The sequence below is a fragment of the Miniopterus schreibersii genome, assembly GCF_964146895.1.
Source record: "Miniopterus schreibersii genome assembly, chromosome: 6".
Classification (NCBI taxonomy): Eukaryota; Metazoa; Chordata; class Mammalia; order Chiroptera; family Miniopteridae; genus Miniopterus; species Miniopterus schreibersii.
In genome coordinates, this window is record NC_138107.1 from 84,110,686 (window position 1) to 84,138,011 (window position 27,326).

The 27,326-nt window shown below is 35.3% G+C and overlaps 1 protein-coding gene across 1 annotated transcript in view; it reads left to right on the plus strand.

Annotated features, from left to right (window-relative positions):
* The window catches only part of SCAF8 (SR-related CTD associated factor 8), a 103,514-nt gene that overhangs the window by 41,287 nt on the left and 34,901 nt on the right, over positions 1 to 27,326 (plus strand). The window contains 12 exon segments of the mRNA XM_081139622.1: positions 1,554 to 1,671; positions 3,668 to 3,799; positions 4,081 to 4,193; positions 5,762 to 5,955; positions 6,416 to 6,516; positions 9,693 to 9,806; positions 10,694 to 10,850; positions 12,923 to 13,056; positions 14,612 to 14,756; positions 16,342 to 16,410; positions 19,274 to 19,492; positions 20,182 to 21,649. Coding sequence (XP_080995748.1) covers positions 1,554 to 1,671; positions 3,668 to 3,799; positions 4,081 to 4,193; positions 5,762 to 5,955; positions 6,416 to 6,516; positions 9,693 to 9,806; positions 10,694 to 10,850; positions 12,923 to 13,056; positions 14,612 to 14,756; positions 16,342 to 16,410; positions 19,274 to 19,492; positions 20,182 to 21,635 — 2,950 coding nt within the window. The 3' untranslated portion in view covers positions 21,636 to 21,649.

Genomic DNA, 27,326 nt, shown 5'->3' on the forward strand with positions numbered 1-27,326 from the left:
AGAAGTAAGGATTAGGGTTGTAGGGATTTTGTTTTTTATTTTTTTAAATTTTTATTATTATTTTTTAAAATATATCTTTATTGATTTCAGAGAGAGGAAGGAGAGAGAGAGAGAGATAGAAACATTAATGATGAGAGAGTCATTGATCAGCTGCCTCCTGCATGTCCCTGACTGGGGATCGAGCCCGCAACCTGGGCATGTGCCCTGACCGGGAATCGAACCCCGATCGCCTGGATCCTAGGTCGATGCTCAACTGGTGAGCCATGCCAAGCTGGGCGGGATTTTGTTTTTTAAAGAAATTATTGTATGTTTTTATTTAGGTCAGCCCCCGTCCTCCTTCCCCCAACAGTTCTGCAGAGCCCTAAGTTTTGTGAATGTTCTTGAAAGCAACACTGGGAAGACAGTCTTGGGTGTGATTTGGAAGGTGGGAGAATGGAAGGGGGATGACGAATGGGCAGAGCCTACGGGAATCTTGTTTCAGACAAGTTATTAGTTTTATATATTGGGATAATATATTTAAATATTTATATAATATAAAATACAAATATGTTCTTTGATAAAGGGATTCTACTTGAAAAAATTAAAAACTAATGTTTTAGATTATGAATTGTGAAGTTAGAAGCATTCGAAATTATGTAGATGAGTTTCCTGAACACTGTAAGAATCATCTCTCTCTAATAGCCCTGACTACAGGGTATTTATCCAGTGTGGCAGTGCCTTCCATTGTGAGAACTTCAGTGATTGCTATTGTTGTATGTTGTTTTGTTACTGAATCCTGTTTTGATTTGCCTTCTGCATGCTCTTCCCCTTTACTTTCTGAAGCAAGGAAACGTGTTCGCTCCATTATCTTTTGAGACATAGCCCTTCAGTGTCTGAAGATAGGTACATTCTTCTCCTTAGCTTACTGGCTCTCGACGACATGCTCTTTTTCCAACTGTTTCAGCACTCCTCACTATCCTGATTGCCCCCTTTGGGATGCCCTCTTTTTTGTTCCTTTTACCTTGTGGCACCCAGAATTCCAGGTGTGGATCTCCCAGAGTATAGTGAAAGTATTTCCTCTTATCTAAACATTGTTTCTGTTAACATACCTAATAATGTGAATGCTTTTCTGAAAAGCAGATTAATTTTATGGTCAGTTATAATTGTAGATTTCATATGTACTGATAGAACATTTCCCCACTGTTTCATAGTTAGAGAACTTAAAGTGACAATGTTGAAATATTTTTAAACAGTTTTTAGAAATTTTACTGAGCTTTTCTTAAAATGTTCTATTGTAAAAAGTACTAATTTATATAACAGCGTGAGGTAGTAAGATCAGATCTTTATCAGAGTATCTGACGTCATCAATCGAAACACTATTGAAGAGTATATTTCTGTTTAAACATACTGATATTCTGAGGTATTCCATTTTCTTTGTTAATATTCAAAAAGTCAACATCGTAGTAGAACATGTTTCATTTGGCATGGGGGGTAAGGCTGAATACTCAGTTATTTTTATATTCTCTTTACTGGGTTTTAAAATACATGTCTACCTGTTTTTCTTTTCCTTTTAGTTCTCATGTTTCAGAATCTGTGAACAACTCCATTTTTCATCAGATAGCAGAGCAGCTACAGCAGCAAAACCTTGACCATCTCAGGCAGCAACTCCTGGAACAGCAGCAGCCTCAAAAGGTTTGTAACTCCATCTTGTGGCCTTTAGAGTTACTGCTGTCTGCATTCTATAAATTGGTGTTTAAGTATGGTGATTTTCCTTCAGCTATTACTAGGATGATTACTATTTTTAGGATCTTAACGATATTTTCTGTAATCAAAATGTACTCTAGCAACTTCTGAAAGTACTTGCACCTTATGAATGGATTGCAAACATGGTAGACATTAATTTCAGTATACTGGGAGTGGGGAACAGAAGACAGGTGCTTCAGTACTACAGCTCAGTTCCTCTCCACTCTACCAGCTCCCTGTCAGGCAAGGTAATGATGATTTTGCTGTTGTTGATGGTGGTGGTGACAGAATAGATTGCTATCTTTACTTAGGCTATTAACATGTGGCAGGAACTTCATTAGGGTGATTACATTTAATGCTGATGGGATAGGCCTTTCGACTCCCACTTTATACCTTAGGAAATTGAAGTTCAGTGAAATGAAACATCTAATCTTTCTAATATTCAAAACTTTTTGGTGAAAATGAATTTAATAAATCACAAACATTTTAAAATAAGCATTGTTAGACAAATGATATACACAGAGGTGAACAGAAAAGCAAGACCTCAAGTAACCTCTTTAATGGAGCACATACATTCTTGTGGACATAGGCAGAATTCTAGTTTCTGTAACAGGTACAGTTGAAGGACTAGAAATATGGAAGAGGGGAAGAGTTACTTCAGATCAAAATGGGGCTAATCCTTAGACACTACTGGGGCCTGAACTTGTCCTTTTAATGCAAATAGTAAATGTGAAATGAATGTTAATGATATTTGCTGGAATTATGAAAATGAAATTCCATACCTTATTTTGAAGAAATCTGATAGAAGTGTTTGGAGTAGGTGCAGCGTTTATGTCAAACAAATACATATCTGCCTGAGATTTCAAGAACTTGAAGATAGAGCCCAATGAAGAACATTTGGATCACAAGTTGTAATTCAAGGAAAAGAAACAGGTTGTCAGTGATATAATGAAATCACAGAGCTGTTACAGAGGCAAGAAGTAGTAGTGATGGAAGAGTTTATCCAAGCAACATATTTGTTCATCTATCTATGTGATACTTTTGAATTGCCTTCGTTCTAGTTTTATTTCACAGGATTTAGTAGAAGCAGTAAAATCAAGGTAGTACTCTTGACCAGCTTGTAATTAACACCAAGGTATTGAAGTCAAAGGTGCAAACTAATACGAACTTACGAGAGTGATTCTGTCTTAAGAATCTCACCCCTTGCCCCTTCCTCCCTTGGCTTAGTTAATTGCTCTATACATTATCTCCGTAATTTTAGAAGATAAAGTAATACCCCTTTGAAAGGAGTAGATGTTCTTAAAAGCTTTGTTGTTCGGAAATGAGAGATGAAGCAAAGGGAGTGGTGAAGAAAAACAACTTTCCTAATGCATAAGGTAGATACTGTTTAAAACAAATTTAGAATCTGAAAGTATATAAACAGTGTAGCAAACTGAATAAATTGTGTAATTGGCTCTACCAATTCAGTTGCTTTACTGTATTTAAGATAGGGTGAAATAAGCAGGAACATTAAGCATTTTTATATACCAGTAAGCTCAGTAAGGCTGTCTAAAAGTTGCTACAGTGTCATAGAGAAAAGGCTAGGATTACTAGTGCCACTCTAAACATTGTAGCCTTGCCATTATATATCATTCATGATATAATCCCTTTATTAATTTGTGATAGTTTGCATTTTCCACAATTTAAAATTTATTTGAAGACGTACTTGATTTTATTATTCTATTCTAATATTATAGTCTTTCCCCCCTTTTATGATGTTCTATGCTTTTAAGTAAACTTGGATTTATACAAAAGTGTAAGTTTAGATCAATTATAAAAGATTAAACATGGAATTTTTTAATATATTGGGCTCTTTTTAAAAAATTGTTGTGTTTGTGTGTTTAAATTTTCATTTGTAATATTGACTACTTCTCAGTGTTTGTGTATTTATGACCGTTCTCAATAGGCAACGCCTCAGGACAGTCAGGAAGGAACATTTGGATCAGAGCATTCCGCCTCACCCTCACAAGGGAGCAGTCAGCAGCATTTCCTTGAGCCAGAAGCAAATTTGGATGATTCCATAGATATTCAGCAACAGGTAAACAGTAAATGCTTTTCTGGGTCATGAATTTATAAGTTAATTAGAGGAAAATATTATAAAAGATGGTAATTTTTATTTTAGGTAGAATATTACTTATTTTGTGTAAAACAATAGTGATGTCCTACATGTTTTTTCTCCCCACCTAAGCTCTGCAGTCTAAGCATTTTACTATTAGACATAAATTCTACTGTGGGGAAAATTTTGTAAGGCAGAATTGTCCACATGTACTGAATCTAAACTAGGCATTTTGTTTGTTTGCTCTTCTTTCGACTTTTAAGGACATGGATATAGATGAAGGGCAGGATGGAGTGGAAGAGGAGATCTTTGAACAAGAAGCAAAGAAAGTGGCTGTTCGCTCGAGATCGAGAACACATTCACGCTCTCGTTCAAGGTTCTACATAATACTTAAAAATAATTGGGTGTAAACTTTTGAAATGTTGGCTTTAGTTCATTACATCAAGATGAAAAGAAGTGCTTTTCTTAGAAAAACATCTTATATTGTCTCAGAAAGAAATAATTTAGAATTTGAAAAAACGAAAATACTTTGTTCTGTTTTTAATTGGATATATTTGTGGCCATTTATTTGAATAATATACATGAAACGCAGCCATTTCATGAGACCTTGAGTTTGGATTATATCTGATTATAGTTAATAATATTTTGATGACATCCAGCTTTTAGGATATTGATGCCTCAGAACAACAGTTAAATCAGGCTGTAGAGCAGGGGTGGGGAACTTTTGGCCCATGGGCTGTATACTGCTGTGAAATCATTTGGTCTGGCCCTGGCAAGGCCTCACCAGAGAGAAGCAGTTCCAGCCATCACATTAGGGATGAGTTAATTAAATGTTTGACGAAATATAGCAGGCTAATTTTTAAGTAGATCATTTTGTAAGACCCATGAATGATGTTATAAATAGCCAAATGGCCCTTGGCAGAAAAAAGGTTGCCCACCCCTGCTGTAGAAGAAGTGTTAAAAGTTCTGTTGTCTTTCTCGAATTCCATTTCATCTCACAATACCAAAAATGATCATAAAAATAACACTACAAAAATTCTTTTTATAAACAGTAAGCATAATATCAAACTATTATAAAATATCCTGTAAATGTTTTTTTGGTGAGCTTTTCAACATGGCACATTAATGTACATGCTCATTCAAATTTGAGTTGAAGATGCCTTATCTTGACCTGGTAAATTTTTATGTAGCATTCGTACATTGTTTTTACTATAAATGATATTAAAACCGAAAGTCACTAGTCTTTAACATTTTTTATACCCTGTTTTCTGTACATGAAAACCTGAACAATATATGCTAGAAGAGGGAACAGTCTCTTTGATCACTTTTTCAGTCATTTCTTGTTTGTTTCATGAAGTTATGTGTATTTACGTTTCCTAAATGAGAGGCTGTCCTTTCAGCTTTCTCTAAATCCACCTCATGTCACTGAATTACCTGGCTAAATAGTGCTGAAAACTTTGCTCTAGCAAAGCAGCCTCTTCATTGGTCTTGAGGCGCCTCCTTAATAAGTGTGTGGAGAAGTTGAAAGATTTTAAGCAGAATTATAAGGTGGCCTGATGCTCTGTTGGAAACATTCTTTGATTCCTAATTTTAAGAATGTAACATCCACGTCACCTAAAGGATCTTTTTATTTTCTTATTTTTTCATACCTGTTTGTGACTCTGACAAATGAATTGGCAACACTAAAAGAAAGTGAGGCCCTTACTAGGACCTCTTCTCCTGTTGTTCACGGTGTGACTAACGACCGGACTCCGTGAGAACTAAGTGAAAACAAGTCTTGTGACTTGTGTGGACCTATGTAGTACACAGATTTAGAAAATGCATGTTTGTTACTTGACTATACTTAACTGTTTTAAAGAGGTAGACAAATATAAGACATGTTTCTCTTAAAAGAAACTTGATAGAATAACATTGTCATTTGTAGTAAAATAAAATTTTTTTTAGATCACCAAGAAAACGGAGATCTAGGTCCCGGTCTGGATCTCGAAAGCGTAAACACAGAAAGCGGTCACGCTCGCGCTCAAGAGAAAGAAAGAGGAAGTCATCACGCTCATACTCCAGTGAAAGGAGAGCTAGAGAAAGGGAGAAGGAGCGGCAGAAGAAGGGGCTGCCTCCTATTAGGTCTAAAACATTAAGTGGTAAGTGACAGGCACACTTCGACAAACTTCGGTGTCTACAGGTCTGAGAAAATAGTTATCTGCTACAGAGCCTATAGATCTTTCTTTAAGACTGAGAATTTGAAAAGTGGTTTGGTAAATGAATAATTTTATCCTTGGTTTTTGTAATGTAATAGGGGAGAAAAGGAAAGGGAAGAGCAGTTTCCACTCAAATACTAAGGTCATTGGGAGTTGATTGATTGATTTTAATGCAAGTTACAAAATATAAGACTTGACTAATGATACATAAAGTGGGCAGGCATAGGTTGACTTGGCATAGATGGGAACAGATACCTAGGATTTTAGTTGATTTTAAATAGAACAGATGAAAATTTCAACATGTATTTTAAATTTGTTGTCTTAAATTTTAATTTTACTGTAGTAAAGCTTTCTCCTCAGCTCCTTGAAAAAAGTAACCGTCTCTGTAATTACGTCTTGACAGTGTGCAGTACTACTCTCTGGGTTGGTCAGGTGGACAAGAAGGCTACACAGCAGGATTTAACCAACCTATTCGAAGAGTTTGGACAAATTGAATCCATTAATGTAAGTATCAGTTGTTGAACAATAGTTTAAGGTTAAAAAAAGAATAGGGTTTTCACTCATACAAAGAGTCATTTTATTATTTTATTTTATATTTTATTATATTTTCAAAGAATCACTTTAGTCCCTAATTAGCCCAATTGTATCTGCCCTTACGGATCTTTACAAGGATTGTTGGACTTTCATCGTTTCTGTGTACATTGTTCTGCTGTTTATCACCTTAATAATTTTCAAAGTGGTATTCTGACAAAAATTCTCTAGGGTTTTACAGCAATGTGACACTTGATTCCTAAAGACATTGAATATTTGAGTTAGCAGGAGGTAGTGTGATCTAGTTTAATTTCTTCTTATAAAAAAGAAAATGAGCCCCACAGAGTTGTAATCAGCTGCACGTGAGCACATAGTGGTGTGGAGACACAGCTGGACTTGGGGTTCTGGTCTCTTGCCAGCCTCTTCTCTCCTTCCTTTTCCCTCAGTTTCTTCCTCTCAAAGCCAACCTTAGATGAAAAAGCCTGTGTGGCCAGGGCATCTCCAGTCACTTGAGCTGAACTCTTTCACTCCTCCACTTGATTCTTCCAGTGGTTTTGCCCCGCCCAGTTTCCTCTTCCATGAAGAGCTGTTGTTGTTTTTTTCCGTGGAGCCAGATCTAAGGAAGGAAATGTTTTATATTTAAGGACACCTATGATTTTAATAAAACCCTATGATTTTATTTGCTGTTGTTATACTACGTCTATTGGACCTTTCATCATTATTTACTGGGAAATTGGCTGATTTTCCTTTCTAGTGTTAGATTCCAATATTCCGTATATGCCCAAACTTAACTTTTCTGTATTAATAATAGTATTCTTCATTTGAATTGAATTTGATCATTTAATATTTTACTCTCAAGTATGTAGGATCTAATTGGAGCCTTTCAAGAAGCTGGTTAAGTAATTCAAATATCTTTATTTTACCAGTGAAGAAATTAAGTGATTTGCCTGAGTTACATAGATAATAAATTGGTGATTGGTTGTAGGTGATTAGTTGAGTGTTTCAACTTAGTTATTTCAAATTTCTCTTTCTACATCATGAGAGTGCTGTAGCCTTTTTAAATTTCACCTGTCAAAACTACCATTCAGAATCCATGATCATATAATCTCTAGTTGTTTTTTTCTGATTTTCCCCTATCCTTAACTGGTGGTTCTCAGCCCTAGCTGCGTATCAGAAATGTGTTGACCTTTGAAAAAATAGGGTGCCCATGACTAGTATTTTTTAGAATCTTATCAAAGTACTACAAAGCCTGGTGTCAGTGCTCTGAACAGATCCTGAATCCAAGTAGCATTTTGGGCTTCACCTGCTCTTTGGCATTTACAGTCTTTCTTACACTACAGCCATTGGCACTAGTTTGCCTTGTCCCCATCCTTTCCTTGTATTACCTTTTAAAAGCACAGTATTGAGATCACCGTGAGATGAAGCCTGGGCTAGTCTTCTGGAGGTTACGAGACTCATGGAGGGCGGGACAAGCTGTGTAGCTGAGGGCCCTGGAACCCACCAGTCTGCCAACCAACCCCACTCAAATGAGAGCTCCAGCTGACCCCCCCTGCTGACCACAGGATGAACCAGCTGGCCCAGGAGAACTGCCCACTTGAACTGTAGAATTGTAATTGAAATAAAGTGGGCCAAGATTCCAGTGAGAGAATGAAGAATCTTAGATAATAAACATGAGCTTCATGGAAAAACGCATCATGTCCACTTGATGCCAGGGAGAGCAACTGGACCCTCTGCCTTGGTGTGTCTTCCTATAATGAGCCCAGAAAAAAGTTTACTTCTAAGGAGCCTTCCTTAACTACCGTAATGGCTGGGGACCCTTCCTCCTCTGGAATCCACTAGATTCATCGTCTTTACACTTTACTTTGCACATCAAGTACCAGCTGGGACTTGCCCAGTGGCTTTATGTGTACCTTTTGTCTTTCCCAGACTGGAACCTGCAGGAAGTCAGGGCCCTGTCGTCTTTTATTTGTGTTTCCCACAGTGTCAAGAACAAGGCTTTGCATATCGTAGAGACAAAATAAATATTTGTGGATCTACTTTATTGTGCATATAAATAATAAAATATTTTACGTAAACAGAAAAAAAGCATAGTACTTACAAATAATGGGCACTAAGTTATTTTGTGAACTGAAGTATACTAGTGATAAAATCCAGGATTTGAAAAATTGATGTAAGATTTAGAGGAGTTTGAGGACTGAGAAAAGTCTGTTAGATTTAGCATTTAGTAGGTCATTAGAGAGTTTGAAGAAAATATTTTCAGCGGGTTGTTAACGGAGTTGGTTCTACATCATAAGAGTTGAAGTACGTAAGGGGTTAGGTAGACTTCTCTTTTGAAAGGTTTGGTATTAAAGTGACAGTAGCTTGAAGTGTTAGCAAGACCCAGGGAAAGATTTTTATTTTGACAATAGAGCTTAAGAGATATTGAAGAAGAATAAAGTAATAGAATGCCTTTTGAGTTCTTAAGAAGAAACTGAACTGCTCTGTGTATTTTTCTGAATTAATACATTAAGGATAATTTTATGATCCCCGGTAGTCTGTTGAATAGTTAAATGCTTTGTAAGTAAAACTCTCAGATCCCTCCTTACACTGAGGCTATTTCCCTATTCATTTTAAGACCCATTTCCAGAAGTACTTGGCCAAAATTAAGTTTTATAAAATTCAAAAGCTTTAGTTTTATCATTTATTGTAGTTTATAAATTTTGTATTAAGGATATTTACCCAAAACAAATAGTCTTCACACATTACTCAGTATAATTTGGAAAAATTGAAATAATAATGTGAAAAAGTTGTATGCCTTCAAATATGTTGGCCATACAATATTATTTTCCTTTTATCTGGTGGTATTATATTCATGTTTGTGTATTTTAAAAATAGTTCTTTATTGTGTATTAGAAAAACTTGAATTGATATGATCATTTAAGATTTCACGTACATCGTGGCTTAGAGTGAGACCCAAATAGGCTTTGAAATTTTTTTTTAAACTAATTAGTTGTACATGAATTGAAGCAATAAACAGCTGGAGGAAGAAAAGGGAAATGATTAAGTATTTGTCAGTAGCCAATGTTCTGTTTCATTAAAACCATAGAATGCCAGAATGAATTGCCCTCCTTATACCCCTACTAAAGAAAACTTTTTTTTTTTTTTAATAGATGATTCCTCCCAGGGGCTGTGCTTATGTCTGCATGGTTCATCGACAAGATGCATTTCGGGCTCTTCAGAAACTTAGTTCTGGATCATATAAAATTGGGTCCAAGGTCATTAAGGTGAGATTGGGGGAGGAACACATGCTTTTGTTGTATTGGATTACTAGAATGTTCCTGTATTTAATTCATCTTTTTAAAATGTTAATGGGCAAACCATGACAGAAATTTATTATTTCAGTATTTCTGAGGTACAGAATTAGATATAGGTAAAATAATACCAAAACTTCAGTCATGAACAGCCAGTTCACCATTTTATGAGTAGACCTTTTCATTTATACAAGTTTGTCTTCCCTTTACTTCTTCCTGGTTCTTCCTATTCATGCCCCTTAATTATATATTATTATTTTCTCCTTTTTAACTTCTTGTCTTAAACAACCCAGGCCCTTGTGAATGGTTTATTTTTATTTTTGTTTTCCTCTTAGTCTTTAAACTATTTATTGTCTATTTTTCCAATTTTACTTATGACTAATTTACACTTCATTTCTTCTAGTAGTATTTGGAGATAATTTATTCCATCAGTTTCTACAACTGAATTAAAAACATTAACATAACTGATTTCAAGGGAGTTAATGTGCCCATACTTTGTCATTTTATGGCAGAGAGTTTCCCTGTAAATTCGTGTCACTGGTCTCTTTTCTGGAGTACCAAGGTTTTGTTTAAATTATAATAACTATTCTGATTATCGGTAATGTAGCTTGACATCTTTTATATTGTTTTAAAGTTACAGTAAGAAGTGGATATAAACACCATCACTATCTAATGCAGGTTTTATTTTACAAACAAAAACAGAACATAGAGAAATTTTCATGGCTACTGTTCTTTCAGTATTGATGCTGTGCGTGTCCAACTGATTTTGAAAACTAGTTGTACTTACATTGTCTACATGTTTTTGAATGTTTTTACAGTATTTCTAAGCTTTCTTTTTCCTTTCCTCTCATTCCTGATAGATTGCTTGGGCTTTAAACAAAGGTGTAAAAACAGAATACAAACAATTCTGGGATGTGGATCTTGGAGTTACATATATACCATGGGAAAAAGTTAAAGTGGATGACTTGGAAGGTTTTGCAGAGGGAGGCATGATTGATCAGGAAACTGTAAATACTGGTAAGAACCGTAAGGGTAGTTTTATTTTTAAAAAAGTACACTTAAAAGTTTGTAATTGATAAGAGTTTTTCATGACAGGGTGAGTTTATTCTATTTCCTGGCTTCTTCCCCTTCTCAAAAGAAAAAATATGAAACACTCCTGTGTTCAGTGTGTATGTTTGATGGGTTCTATTTCCTTTAAAAATATATCTTTATTGATTTCATAGAGAGGAAAGGAGAGGGAGAGAGAGACAGAAACATCAACGATGAGAGAGTCATTGATCGAGCCCGCAACCCGGGCATGTGCCCCGACCGGGAATCGAACCCCGATTGCCTGGATCCTAGGTTGACGCTCAACCGCTGAGCCACGCCCGGCCGGGCTGATAGGTTCTATTTCATAAGTGTCAGAGTGTAGTGTTTTAGAAGTTTATCAGTGTAACATTTTTTATGTATGTCTTGAACAAAATTTTAACTTTTTGAGAGAGTTATATATTGTATATATGGAGGCTTTTTTAAACTAAATATTTCAATTCCTTGAGTTTAAATGGGAACTGGAGACTTCAGAAGCTTCTTTGAAAAACTTCCCAGATTATTTTTATTAGCATCCATGTTGAGAATGGCAGTAATAGAATCTTAGTTTAGAGAGCTGTGGTTCATATTCATGTAAAATGAGAATGCTTATAACCAAATGATCTTTAGGCTTACTCTTTTAAAAACGTGTCTTTTTTTATTTTTAAAAATGATTAGCAATTATAACCAGTAAGAAATCACAAAAGAATTGAAATATGATATATATATGTTATTACTTCACATCTGTTTAGCATAATTAGCTAATTTTTAGAATATTTTTGTTCTCGGGCCAAAGCATATATTCAGACTCTTTTTTCAGTTGTTTTCTTCTTGTCAGTTTCTCCTTTTATTTCTTGATGGATGTTCCTCTAGAACATTTATTCATTTATTAAATATTTTAGTTCTTGCTGTGTGCCAGGCATAATTTTAGTAACTGGGATTACAGCAGTAAGACAGACAGACAGACAAAAATCTTTACTTTCATGCAATGCACCTTGTAGTATAGGGGCTGACAGCCTATTATAGCCCTGGGCCACATCTTGCCGACAGCCTATTCTGTGAATAAAAGTTTTATTGAAACAGCCATGATCACTTGTGTTTATCTATTTTATATGGCTTTCTTTTTTTCAACAGCAGTTGAGTAGTTGCAACAGAGAACATATGGCCCACAAAGTCTAAACTACTTTAGTATAGGAAAAGTTTGCCATCCATGCTTTGGTGGAGAGAAATAAATCACGAATAAAAGAGATAAACTGTACAGTATTTTTCTGTTTCTAAGTTTTTAGAAGAAAAATCAAAGAAAGGGGATAGGCAGTTTGGGTGTGGAGCTAATGCAGTTTTAATTGGTTGAAGAAGGTCTAACAGAGTGGGTGATATTTGAAGGGGTGAGATGTACAGCTCTGGGGAAAGAGCATTTTATATAGAGGAACAGCAAGTGCAAAGTCTATTCAGAAATCATGAGACCCGTATGGCTTGAGCAAAGTGAGTGAGGAGTGCATAGTAGGAGATGAAGTCAGAGAGATAACGAGGGGTGATGTCATGTAAAGTCTTATCAGTCATTATAATGACTTTGATCCTTACTTTGAGGGAGGTGGAGAACTGTTGGAGGAGCCATTTGATTTCCTTTGTTCTATTTTTGCATAGCTGTATTTTCAGTAAGATATTTTTGTATTAGTACTTGTTGGTCTTCTCTTGTGAGAAAATAGAGAATAAGGTTGGTTCCTCTTACGTCGTACAGCCTTTGCGATACATACCTATTACATCTCTTCTAAGTGTTCTCTAGACCAGATGTTTTAGTGTCTTTCATTTGTGTCTTGTGTCATGCTACTTTGGACTCCTTTGTGTCCTAATCAGATTTATCTGGGCAAAACCTAGATTGGCACCAATAGCAGTGGACACATCTTAAAAATAGATGTGCCCAGATAGGTGAAGGACTTAGACAAGCATGAAATAAATGTATACATAGACATAAAATGAAAAGTTGCATTTATCTAGAGGAAATCACTTCCAAATATTTTGTTTAGAGTGGGAAACTGTGAAAAGCTCAGAACCTGTTAAAGAGACGGTCCAGACAACTCAGAGCCCACCTCCAGTTGAAAAGGAGACAGTGGTCACAACCCAGGCAGAGGTTTTTCCTCCACCTGTTGCTATGTTACAGGTTAGTGCTGGGTATTTTTGTTGTTGAATGTGTTGTTTTACATTTCTGTTTTTACTCATGTATTTACTTTATAAAACTGGGAGGAAATTGTCCAAAATGGAATAAATATGAGTTTAATCAAATTTTTTTTGAAAAAAAATTTTTAGAAATGGTCTAATTCATACTTAAATATTTACTTATTGAACAGATAATTACTGATTGCCTACTCTGTGACATTTACTGTTTTAGGCACCTGAGGTTGGGATACATCAGGGAAAAAAACCCAAACACAAATCCTTGCCCTTATAGAGCTTTTGTTCTCAAAAAGGGAGACAGAAAATATAAAATAAATAAGTTTATGAGATACTATGGAAGGGAATAGGTAGTATAAGGCTGATCAGCCTGGGTAGGTGCTACAATCTTAAATAACATGGTCAGGGTAGACTTAATTGAGAATGAGACATTTGAGCAACAACTGAAGTTCCAGAGGGAACTAACCATTTTGCTATCCAAGGAAGAGGCTCCAGGCCAGGAGCATGTTCAGTGTGTTTCAGGACTAGCAAGTGGGCACAAGACTAGTAGAAAGCAGACCTCTAGAAGGACTTTGTTTTTCAATCTGGGATGTGGAAACTTTGGAGGATTTTGAAGGAAGAAGTGACTTGATCCGGCTTCAAGTTTTAAAGGATTGCACTGGCTACTATTTTAAGAATAGACTATTGAACATTAATAAAAGCAGCAGACCAGTAAAAAGACAGTTGGAGCAATCCGGATTAGAGATGATGATGGCTTAGACTAGACTGATAGCAGTGGAGGGAATGAGAAGTGGTCAGATACTCACTGTATTTTGATGGTATGACCAATGGGACCTCATAGCATGGTTGGATTTGAGTTGTAAGAAAGAGCAGAGGCTACGTTTTTGGTCTGAGAAACTGAAAAGATGGAGCTACTATTATCTGAGAGTGGGAAAGACTGTGGAAAGTTATTCTGGGAAGGACGATTGGAAGTTCAGTTCTGTGCAATGAAGTATCTTTCAGACAACGAAGTTAAGGTGTTAAATAGACCATTGATATAGGAATTTTAGAAGAGAGATACAGCCATAGTGCAGATAAATATTTGGGAATTATTGTACCTGGGATGAGTACAAGGTATTTATGCTAGGAGTAGAAAATAAATTTATGAGACATTGTAGTCATTTTAAAGCTGTTACTGACATGCTTCCTAGTGGTAGGTTGTATAACAGAGCTAGGTACTGTAAACTTAGTGGGAGATGGCAATTTAAAATTGAGCCTGATACTCACTTTTCAAGTTGGTGCCCATTACTTGACATCACTTGAATGTAAGATCGGTTTCACAATTTCCACGTATACAATCTGTTGAAAAAATAGTGCCTTGCTTTTACCCCAAGTATGCTTACTTCCGAGTATACGAAAAGGAAAGAAACAAAGCAGCTTAATATAATGGTATTTGTTACCTTCCTAAACAAGAAATAGAAATAATTTACCTGTAGATGTTGCAAGATGTAATCATTGCAGATGGATAAAATGATTTATGGACGTTTTATTTTCTATCCACAAAGATTCCAGTAGCACCAGCTGTGCCTACAGTTAGTTTAGTCCCACCAGCATTTCCCGTGTCGATGCCAGTTCCTCCTCCTGGATTCAGTCCAATCCCTCCACCTCCTTTTCTGCGGGCAAGTTTTAACCCTTCACAACCACCTCCTGGTAAGGAATTTTTGTCTTATTAATGGAACTCTATTTAGAATATCACTTTAACTGTTCTTTTTCCAGGTTAAAACGATATAGAGCAGTGATTTTCAAGCATTAGCATATGTTGGAATCACTTGGAGGGTGTGTTACAGCAGAGATTGCTGGGCTGGCCTCTTTTTCCTTTCAGGGACTGAGAGGGGACAGGACATTGAAAGTTGCCAGAGGACTGCACTTGAAAAAGCATTGACAGAGAAGAAATGGGATCCTTTAAAATCATTGAAATGCTCTTAAAATAACTTAAAATTTATGTTGAAATTTTTATATATTAGTTCTCTATAGTTAACCATTCATCAGAAAACGTGCATTAAATTGTATAGATTGTCTCTCCTAAAAATCATTAGGATTTCCATTTGACATTAGAAATAATATCTTAAATTGCTAATTGAATCTGTAATACATTTTTGACCTAATTGTTGATACTACAAACGTTCTTGAATCAGTGTTTCTAGGTAGAAACTATAGATTACTTAAATAACACATATCAAATATAAATAATTGCTTATGTAGGATTATTTGCCTATTATAAGAAACAAAGTACTATACTTTGATTTTTGTAATTTAAGTTCTTAGCCATTGAATAGAGTTCCTAACAAATATCAACAAGGCCAAAAAGTGAATTCATTTTCTGAGAATGTTTGTAATTTATTTGTCTTGTAACATAAAATTTTAAAATTACAGTTGAATACATAATTTGAAATTGATGCAGATTTTAATAAGAATTTTATTTCTGTATATTTTGAATATTTGAAAATTACTTTGTGATTTGAAAATTAAAATCTTTTCAGAAGATATTTTAAAATTATTATTTCAAAAACCATACTATGTAGACTTTTATAAAGTCATTGTCCAGCATTCATTTGTTGAAAATTACATATCTTTATTTTTTCTTCTTTTTAGCCACTGTTTTCTAATTGAATTTAATGGTAGCTTGGTATTTTAAAAATGCAAGGAAATAGGTTTATAGTTTGATCATTTAATATTGAAAATCATCAAACAGCCAGTATTAAATTGAATATTTATTTCAGTGCTCAAAACATAGTATAGTGACATCCAAGGTTAATGAAAATATCTGACCTAGTGGGTAAACAGCATATATATCAAAGAAATACAATAGCACCTTCTGCAGATGACATTATTGCATATAATGTTATCAGCAGCTTGAAATGCAGTGTTTAACTCCCCAGGTAGTCAGTCACCATGCTAACATATAAACAGGTGACCTGGCTTGTATTAATCTTTAATTTTATAGCATTGTGGAGAGTGCCACAGGACTTCAACAAATGAGTAAATAAATGAGGATTGCTCATGATGAGGATCTCTGTGCATTACTTAGCTTACTCTATACTTTTCTAAGGACCAAATAAGGTAGTATATATAAAAGTAATTTTTAAAATGGAAAATAGATTCACAAATATGAGGTTGTAGTAATGAAAGATTTATTTAAGAATGTAGAATTTCATTTTTAGTTATTGAAATCTTTGATTTAAAAGAAGTAGCTTTTCGTGTGCTATTTTATTTTGGGCCTTTTTCCCCCATGTAGGTTTCATGCCACCTCCAGTTCCACCACCTGTTGTACCACCGCCTACTATTCCACCAGTAGTGCCAACACGTGAGTTTTCAATTTTAGAATTTTCATAATTCACGGTAGTGTTAATGTGTCGTTTCTCATTCTTGTGAATTTATTGTTTTTTTATTATTATTAAAGTTTTCAGATGTGCATTTGTTTTTTGTTAAATGATTTCTAAAAAATTAACATTATATAACAGTCCACGTTCAGATTGGCTTTCTTGTATCAAAATGTCTTTATAATCGGTTTATTTTAGTTAAAATTCAAAGAAGGGTCTCCATAATCATATTTGTGTGTGTATTAAATATCTTAATCTAGAGTCGTACTGCCCAGACCTTCCTTTCCTTTTTAATTTTTCATATTTTTGATTCATTGAAGAAACAGTCACTTCTATATGCAAGATTCCAAATAATAGATTTGGTTTTTTGCTTCTTTGTGGTATTAAATTTGTTCCTCTATCTCCTTGAATTTCCTGTAAATAGGAAGTTTTTAGCACCAAAGGCTTGCTTCGATTTCACTTCAACTTTTTTGGCAAGAATCCTTAAAGTTGAGGTGCTGTAGACCTGATATTGCATCACATCAGGAGCCACGCAGTGCCTTTCTTTCCCACTTTAAATGATGTTGAGATGTATCAGAGAATTTAGGTAGGGGAACCTGGTGATCAAAAAAGTTTCCCGTCAAGTTTGCATCTTAACTGGTTTCATCCATTGTTTATTATTACTTAAATCTACTTTCATTCGTATCCAAGTGGTCTTTTGAATTTTATAATTCCTTGCATATTTCTTAATTAGAATTTTTCTGTAAAGAAAAAGTTTTTCTTATCAATCAATAGTATCTAGTTACCTTGACATACAGTTGTGCAGGTAGATGGTAAATTCTTTCCTGTAAATGCCATTTTTCAGAGTAATGAGTTCTGTAGTATTTCTGGAGATATTCAGTGGCTGAAGCTGGAGAGGGTTTCTTTTCTTTCTCCCCCTCTTCCTTTCCCTTTCCCTCCAGTTCTTTCTCCTCATTTTCTTTAGTGTTTATGGACACTTGCTTCCAAGCAGTTGCATTCACTTTTCTCTTTGCATTTTAATTTGTTCCATCTTTGACAGTGAGAGACTGTTCGTGTTGCCTCTGTATCTTTTGAGATGACTACATCAGTTTCTGAGAGCGTCTTAGTTTTGGGGCCCAGTGTTGACCGAGTGGACTTTAATTGTGAAGAGAACGTATATGGTAGAGAACTTCCCTTTTGATAATATCCATTTTCCTTATGTTTTTAAACTCTTAACACTCCTTTAGTGTTTAGACAGTATTAGGTTCTTCCTTTTTGTTATTGTTGGTTAATTAGGAAGAATTGTTTATTCTTTCTGAAAATTAGAAGGTGTTCAGAATCCATTTCTGAATTCACTATTTACAGAGACTCAGCCTAGAGCTGACCTTCTAATGATTTCTTACTCATTTTGGAAAGTCCAGGATAAAAATAATGGAGAAAGAGAAACACCAGTGTTCCAGACACTCTCCTATTTGCTCACCTGATCTAACTTAAATAATTTAATTCTCATAATTTTCATACATGGTCCCAGGTGATTTTTTCCCTGTTTTACAGCTCTCTTATGTGCGGACAGTTTGTCCAAATAATTTAGAGCTAAATGTGAGGATAGTACAGTTCCTAAAATCCCCAAGTAAAAGATTTAACGGTGTTATGATATAAATTGGACTAAAAATTCTTAATTTAATTATGATTTTATATTCCTCTAAGTTATGTTTTTTAACATATAAATGATATATACACTTGGGCTTTTCTATGCATTCTTCTATTTTATTTTTTAATTTTATTCATTTTTTTAATCCTTACCCAAGGATATGCTTTTCAGAGAGAGTGGAAGGGAGGAGGGGGGGAGAGAGAAACATTGATGTGAGAGAGAGACATCGATTGGTTGTCTCCCGCATGCGCCCTGACCAGGGCCGGGGATCGAGCCTGCAACTGAGGTATGTGCCCTTGGCCAAAATTGAACCCGGGACCCTTTAGTCTGAGGGCCAACACTCTAACCATTGACTCAAACCAGCTAGGGTTCTACGCATTCTTTTAAATGGAATGTTTATACTTTTTTATTTGTAGTCCACTTTATCTCCTCTCATCTGATGAGCTCCTAACCTCCTTTGACAAAAAGTTGTGAATATAAGAATCCTATTCCATTGTACTTTCAAGGGGATTGGGCAGATATTCATTCTCATACATATTTGTCAGTCTGGCACTAATCATTTCTTTATATTCAGATACGTACATACTGGAATCCTTGGGAAAATTATGATTCTTTTTGTATTGCTGGGATTTCCTTAAGTTACTGGGCCTTATTTTAAAAATGTTATTAAACATTTTTGTGCAAATGTTATTAAACATTTTTGTGCAAATATTTCTAAAAAAATTTTTATAAAAAAAATAAAGTTATCCTCTTCATGGTGACTCATTTGTCATATTGAGCATCAGTTATTACATAACTTGGTAGGTTATTACAGAGATGCTATGCAATGAAGCACTCAAGCTGCCAAAAGTTAGTTTTCATTACAAATAAAATAGAGGGACCAGAAGAGAATTCCTATAAGGCAGGTTGTTTCATTCAATGTTGTTTGGCTACTATGTTTATAAGATGCCTTAGGAACTTAACTCTTGTTTATATCAACTAGCCTATGGTAAAATTGATTTTGTTAGAACATTTTAAAGTCACAGAACCTATGGACAACCGTAAGTGAGGACTCACTGTGTCATGTTAATTGAGCAGTCTTACCAAACAATTGAGAGAAGTTAGGAAGTCACTTAAAACTTTGGCAAGGTCATTATTATTCATGGTTAATATTTTAACTTAGCACATGAATGATGAGATGATTAAGTCTGAAATATAGTCTCTCACTCTTTAAACAGCTTTGGTACAGCCGCCATTATCCATGACTCCAGAAACTGTGAAAGAGGTTGGATTTGGTAGCCTTGTTCTACCCGGTGGTTCTGTTGCCAGCAGTCTTGCTACTTCCACTCTGCCAGCTGGAAATGTTTTTAATCCTCCCCCTAAACAAGCAGAGCCTGAAGAAAAAGTACCTCACCTTATAGAACACCAGATTTCTTCTGGTGAAAGCACCAGACCAGGTAAACTGAAATAAGAACTCCCAGAAACACACAGTTAAATCATAAGCACTGCTTCTCTATAGTAGTGTTTAATTCTGAGGTGCCAAGTATTTGTAACCAGTTTAATGCACAAATGTTGAAATGTTAGTTTTTAAAAAGAGGTCACTGTCCTCTAAAATTTCTATTAAAAACAAGTTTGGCATTCTGTTCAGGATAGTAGAGATTTTGACACCTTTCCATTGAGACCTGTCTCCCTCTTTTTTCTTTTCTTACTGGTACTGTGAAATTGCACAAAATATGAATACTTACAAAACAATAAAAATGAAGTACTGCGCATAAATAACTTCTAACAGGTATTATCTAGCCAGTTCTAGAGATAAATATGGTGTTTTGAGAGCAAAGCTGTGTGGGGTTTTTTTGTGGTTTTTTTTTTGGCACCACTGTTTGTACATTAAGAATTGTTGTTTAAAGGTGGAGAATCAGTATAAAACCTGGCATTTTTGTCAACTTAAAGATTGTGTTTTAATATATTAAATTCACTGGAAATGGTATTAATTTTAGCTATAATTTTTACTTCGTATTTAGTATACTTTGGATTTTAGAGGAAACAAGTCGCTGATTAACTATAAGCTAACTGCTGGAAAGTATAGCATTACTTTCCTTTTCATGCCAGAATAATTTTTGTTTTTGTCTCCCTCTTTCCATTTTAGTGATTCCAAATGATATTCCAAGTAGCTCTGCAATTTTAGGAGGACAGCCACCAAATGTGACAAGCAATTCTGGAATTCTTGGAGTTCAAAGACCAAATGCATCAAGTAATTCTGAAATTCTTGGAGTCCGGCCCTCTAACATTTCCAGTGGTTCTGGGATTATTGGAGCCCAGCCACCAAATATTCTAAATAACTCTGGAATTTTGGGAATACAGCCACCAAGTGTTTCGAGTAATTCTGGACTTTTGGGAGTGCTACCTCCCAATATCCCTAACAATTCTGGACTTATAGGAGTACAGCCACCAAATGTTCCAAATACATCTGGACTTTTGGGAACACAGCCACCAGCTGGGCCTCAAAACTTACCCCCTTTAAATCTCTCTAATCAAAGGATGCCTGTAATGCCAATGTTAGACCTTCGTCCAGGACTAATACCACAGACACCTGGACCAAGATTTCCTTTGCTACAGCCTGGAATTCCACCCCAACGAGGAATCCCTCCTCCATCAATACTTGATTCAGCTCTTCATCCACCGCCTCGTGGTCCTTTTCCTCCAGGAGATATTTTTAGTCAGCCAGAAAGACCTTTTCTAATTCCTGGAAGGCAAAGTATAGACAATATTACTAATCCAGAAAAAAGGATACCACTTGGGAATGATAACATTCAACAGGAAGGAGATAGAGATTACCGGTTTCCGCCTATAGAAACCAGGGAAAGCATGAGTAGACCTCCCCCAGTGGATGTTAGGGATGTGGTTGGACGGCCTGTAGATCCAAGAGAAGGTCCTGGAAGGCCTCCATTAGATGGTCGGGATCATTTTGGAAGACCTCCTGTAGATATTAGAGAGAATCTTGTGAGGCCAGGTATGGATCATCTTGGTCGAAGAGACCACTTTGGCTTTAATCCAGAGAAGCCGTGGGGGCATAGAGATTTTGATGAAAGAGAGCATCGGGTTCTACCTGTCTTTGCTGGTCCAAAAGGCTTACACGAAGAAAGAGGTAGATTTCGGCCTGGAAACTATCGATTTGATCCTAGAAGTGGTCCTTGGAACAGAGGATTTGGACAAGAAGTTCACAGAGATTTTGATGACCGCAGAAGACACTGGGAGAGGCAGAGGGATAGGGATGACAGAGATTTTGATTTCTGCAGAGAAATTAATGGAAATCGTCTTGGACGAGATAGAATTCAAAACACTTGGGTCCCCCCTCCTCATGCTCGGGTTTTTGATTTCTTTGAAGGGGCCACTTCTCAACGAAAAGGGGATAATGTGCCTCAGGTTAATGGTGAAAATGCTGAGAGACATGCTCCACCACCCCCCTTACCAGTACAGAGTGATCCCGAACTTTATGAAAAACTGACATCTTCAAGTGAAATAAACAAGGAGAAGAGTGACACAGTTGCTGATGTAGAAAGTGAACCAGTGGTAGAAAACACAGAAACTGAGGGGACATAATCATCACTCAGTAGGTAAAAAGATACCTTTTGTAAAGTTGTCATCTCTGTAATAGATTAATGGCTGACTGGACCATAGGTGTTCACTTTTGTCTGCCAGAATTAAGTTAACCTGATGTTCATGTTCACTTTTCTCTTAAAATAATTGTACAACTGACTTGTATAGACATTGTTCTTAATATGAACATGGTAGGTAAACATTTTTTATTTTTCTGATAAAATATAAATGTTGCCCCCAGATTCTTTTAACTTCAAGGAAATGAATAACAGCTTGTCAGAGACTTCCTATGGAAGAAAGGATTTTTTAGATACTACCATTAGGTTGGCTATGGTAATAGATATATTTCAGAATAGCAAGCCGTGGTATATCTTATCCATATCTTTAGGCTGCTGCAGAATTTTAAGATAATAGACAAAGCTGTGATATTTTATGCAAAGACTGGCTCTAGGTATTTGAGGAGCACAATACAGAGATTTTAAAAAGTGATTTTGTAAAATCTACACTATGGTCTCTGTTTCTCCAAAGTAAGTGTTTGTGATTTGTTCCTCATACTGCAGTGAGTAAAAAGAAAACAGAAAACAACAACATAAATATGAAAGTACGTTTCAATGTTGAGTGAATTTTGTTTTTAGATGCCAATAAAACTTATTTGTTTGATAACAGTGTTCTAGGAATTGTATTTTTTTAACCTACAAATTCTTAAAACCCTGAATCATTAGCAGCATGTGCTTAGTTGCAAAAGTTTCCTATTATTAACAACAACAATGAAGAACTGTGTGGTGGAACAAGCATGTACTCTAATATAAAAATCATGCAGTCTCATTAGTTTGTATGTAAAATCTGTGTATATTTATTGTGTAAATCATGTAGGTTATTTTGTTTCTCTGTATGTCTGTATTCATGCACATACAGAGAAAAACAGAAGTTGATAGTTTAGATAATAAAATATTTTTTAAAATGATAGAATTAGAGAAATTTGGCTACTTGACATTGCTCATAGTTAACAGCTCTTAGCCTTTATGAAGGGAAAATAAGAAATACTGTAAAGAATACATTGGACATTTGGTAATTTTTTAAAAATATAGTTAAGCATGAAGCCAAATTTAGCATGGACCCAGATTTCATGTAAATGCTTGCATTGCTTTGTGGCACACCGTATTGACCATTCTGTAGAGGTAGTGCTAGTACTAAAGTACTGGCTGGTCACTTGCCTGAAGTGAGTATCTTAATGGCACAAAATGTATAGTGGTGTTGATGGATTTAAAAACACTAATTTGTATACCAGGAACAAAGTGTCCATCATGTGTTTTGTAGGCTCTGGGTAACACTGTGCAGATTAATCTCCAAGGTAAACTGAGTAGCAGAAGAATTTGGTCTTGGTTTTCTGTTATTTATTTTTTGTTTTAATACTCATTCATTTGCTGTTTGTGTCTCCTTTGGATTTTACGTTTATATACACATATATATAGAACCATTGGTGTTTTTTCATTTCTAATGATGGCTTTCGTTTGGTCCTGTGAATAGTCCTTTAGTGTCCTGTGCATTTTCAACAGTTCATCATTTGCTGTATTTATCTAGAATTCCTAAGTTAGGTTTGTCAACAAACCGCCCTTCTCCCCCACCTCCCCATCATAAGATCTTGCCAGCTATTTAAAATTGGATGTTTTTGCTTACCTTATCTGATGATCTAGAGAGCTATAGAGTTTTAAGATTCCTGGCCAAAAATAAAGTCTTTTCTTCTTACAGGTTCTGAAATAGAAATAGTACATTATTTAATTTGTTATTTGGAAAAGTGAGTGAGGAGGAAGTCGGTGTTTATTTTTAAGGTAATTCAGTTCAATAATTTGAGTTGATTTCGGATCTTTTCCTTAGGGTAATGGGAAAAACTGTGACAATGGTACAAAGTTTATGTTTGGAAAAGATCTGCCTTGTCTTCAAGGAAATTATATTCCTGGGATGTCTCTCAGACTCCTTCAGTTGCATTTACTATTATTAAAACTAAGTGACATTCACTTGGATTAGGTAATAGGAAAGAACGTGAGGCTTTTCAGTGACTTTAATCCCAGGCTTTTTAATCACTGTTGGGCCTTTATGTGCAAACTTAAAAACAAACTGTGTGCAGGTATTGCACTGGCTGAAAGATTGTGGTGGTGCAAATTTCCTAGTCAGTTGTCAATACAGAATCTAGAAGCCCGTCTTGGAAATGTGTGATGCTTCTGACATAGCGGGGGAAAAATTATGTGTACTTATTCTCTCGTTGACCTTGTTTTGTTGTGTAGTATTTAAGTGAAAGGATTTTAGTCATTCTCATACTGAATTTTCAAAATTGATATTTACGTTCACCATTTTTTAAGACGATGGACAGAAGAGTTACTTTTCTTTGATAAGTTTGACATAGGACCTATCACATTTTTGATGCTTTGATCACAGTGCTGTCACTAGAACACTGGCAACTAGAAATATGCAAGGAGTAAGTAGCCTAACCACTTTAATAAAATGATTTGAAGTGCTACAGGCAGTATCTACATTAGATACCAAATCATAGTGTTTTGGTATGTGATTTGTTAGAGAATGATACGACTTTCTGAAATACCAGTAGACTTCAGTGTTAATAGACATTAATATTTAAGTTGCTTTTATGTCTTTAAACGTTTCATTAAACATTGGTTTCTGTTCTTAGCATAAATGCATATACTGTACTTTGATCATTTATATTGTAGATAGAAACTTATTTTACAGCAAAGTAGTCTTTACCTGCAGCATATTATTGGTGGAATGTTCCTTTATTCTAATTTTATATTGATACATAGGGTGGACAAATACTTAGAAAGCATAGGAAGATGGAATAGTATAAAATTATTTGCTTAAAACTCTGGAAATTATATGATAATTAATTGGTAAAATTTGTTACATAAGTTACTACATTCTTACCAGAGTCGTTTCTTTTGTCCTGTTAATTGCTTCATTAAATTTATTGGCTGTTTTTTATTCGTATAAAAGATTATAGTTTATGGAGATACACATTTAGGGTTGTTTGGGGCATGGGACAATTGTGTTACATTTAAAAAGAAAAAGCTCTTTTAATTGGAAAAAGTATTTTTTTTTTTTTTTTTTTTTTAATCATCAGATCTAAGGTGCCATTGACTGTATGAAGCACCATTTGGAATTTAAAAACATTGCTTCCAATATGACATGCCAGTGGTTATAAAACCCATCCTTAATTCAGAAATGTCAAAATATAAAAAGTCTCTTAGGGTCAAAGATAAATGGTATTCATTATTGAACTTTAACATGTATTTTAGATGGGCACAACCTTTCATGAAAAAGAAAAATTTAATATTCAATTAAAATTTTATTATACCTTATGTGCCTTCATCATCATTACTTTATTTGGTGCTATGTTAATAAAATGTTTTAAGGGCTTTTAACTCTTTCAAAGAAAGAAAACATTTTTCTTTTTGAATATTTTACATAACATAGAAGAGAAAAGCAGTATATATTTTTAAGATAAGCAAAATAAAAACTACGTTATTGTAAGTAATCAAATACTGCAGTGTGGCAGGGAATTATAAATGTTTTAATTGATACTGTGGTGTTATATAAAACATCTTTTAAATTTCAACTTAAGTTGATTTATATTTTCCACTTTTGAAGAAAAAATCAGGTTACTATAGTTTATAATAGGAAATTTTAAAGCAAGGTACCTTGATCCAGCAAAACTTTCTGGAGCTAGAATTTAAAATTAGTGGCCCACATATTTTTCTTTTGGGGTTTGGGGGGCATACTTCAAATAGGGGCATGCGTATTGGAAGCAATTTGAAGTACACTGTTTCTATGATTTTCAGGCAGGAAATGTATAATAAATAGAATCACCTGTGGAGCTCTTTGAAAATTTGGGGGTTTGCGGGGGGTCACCACAAACTTAACTAGTGCAGAATTTCCTGGGGCAGTACATATTTACACACACACACACCCCTACCTTCCTGGGTGTTGTGTGTGTGTGTGTGTGTATATATATATATATATATTTAAACCGCCACAGACCACCACTTTAGCTATATTAAAATATGTAAACATTTAATATACCATATACTTGAGATTCTTAAAGTATTTTAAAAAGTAAAATACTTGAGTGTTACACAATTATTTTTGGTGTTTCACTAAAGTAGATAATTGTGGCAACTGGTGTTGGAGGCTGAATAAAAATTAGAGAAGTCCATTATCACAGATGTTTTAAACTCAAGCATTAATTTTAAAATGATTTGTAACAGGAAAGGATAGAAGGAAGCATATGAGATTGTTTTGTAGGAAGAATTTTTGACTCAAGTGAAACTTTGTTTAGGATACCTCAAAGAAAAATTTACTTGATATCACGTAATTAAATGCTTTGATCATAGAAAGAGCCGTTTGGGACAAAGCAGCAAGCATTAACTTTATCAGGGACTGCAAGTAGTGTTCCTAGTGGGACTGCTGCAGTATGGGTTGCACATCAAAAACGAATGAAATCAATATTGTATTTTGGCATGAGCTTTGCTCAGACATTTTCTTCCCCTCTACTTAATTCTCTGTCTCAGAGGACTCTTCATCCTGTGTGCACACCTAGAGTTACTCTGTCTTGTTGTAATCAAGCTACAGAACAAATTTCCTAAGTAATTTGTGAAATACATATAGTATATCAAGGAGTAGAATCATGCTAATGGGCTGACTTTATATTGTATGAGAAGTGTGGGACAGGAGGATGGCCTGTAATGAAGGAAGCTGAGAGAGTGCCTATGCACCGAGCTCAGTGTGTGGTAGGGAGGGAACTTGGAACTTGTGACTTTGAGCCCTGAGAACTAGATGAGCTGAATGAGCATAGTACACTTGCATAGCAATGGTAGATACGGGACACTGGGCTGACCTGTGTTGTACCTCCCCCCCCCCCAATCAACTCGCCCTGCCTTGGGCAGCTGTCACTGTTTTGTCTTGTTTTTTTTTCTTCCCTTCTCAGAATCTTCAAATCCTTCTCGTCATAGCACTGCAGCCTCCTTTTTGACCCATCATTCCAGGCAAGAACTATCAGCTGGGATTTGTCTGTGTTGAAAGCAGTTTGCCTACCCCTTGGCTTGATGATTTCTAAGGTCATTTCCAGCATTTAAATACCTTGTGTCTATGAAATAAGTTTCTCTTCTGTAAAAGACCAGTTGAAGAAGCAGAAGGAACAGAGGGAAAGACTAACAACATTGAAATGCTTTTTAGGAGAGCACAGGTGTTGCTGCCTTTGGGTTTTCAAAACTGGCTTTAACATTTGCTAAATGTATATGTCTTTGAACAAAATCACTACACCTATAAGCTCATTTCTTAATAGCTAATCTGCAAGGTTATACTTTATTATTATTGATATTAATATTTAATGGACATGTATTATGTGACAAGAGCTAGAATAATTTTATTACCTGCATAATATAATCCTCATGACAATCCTGTGAGGTAGCTATTTTAATACCTATTTTACTAAGGAGAAACCTAAGTCACAAATGACTTCCCAAGGTCTCATAACTTGTAAATATTTGAGCAAAGATTGAAACCCAGATCTATTAAAGTAAAAAATTAGTCTGTACCACCTAATACAGGGCGCATAATAAAGTGCCAGACACACATCACAGAGGCTCACCAGTTCTTTTTCTTCTCTTTAGAAGAGGTAATTTGTGC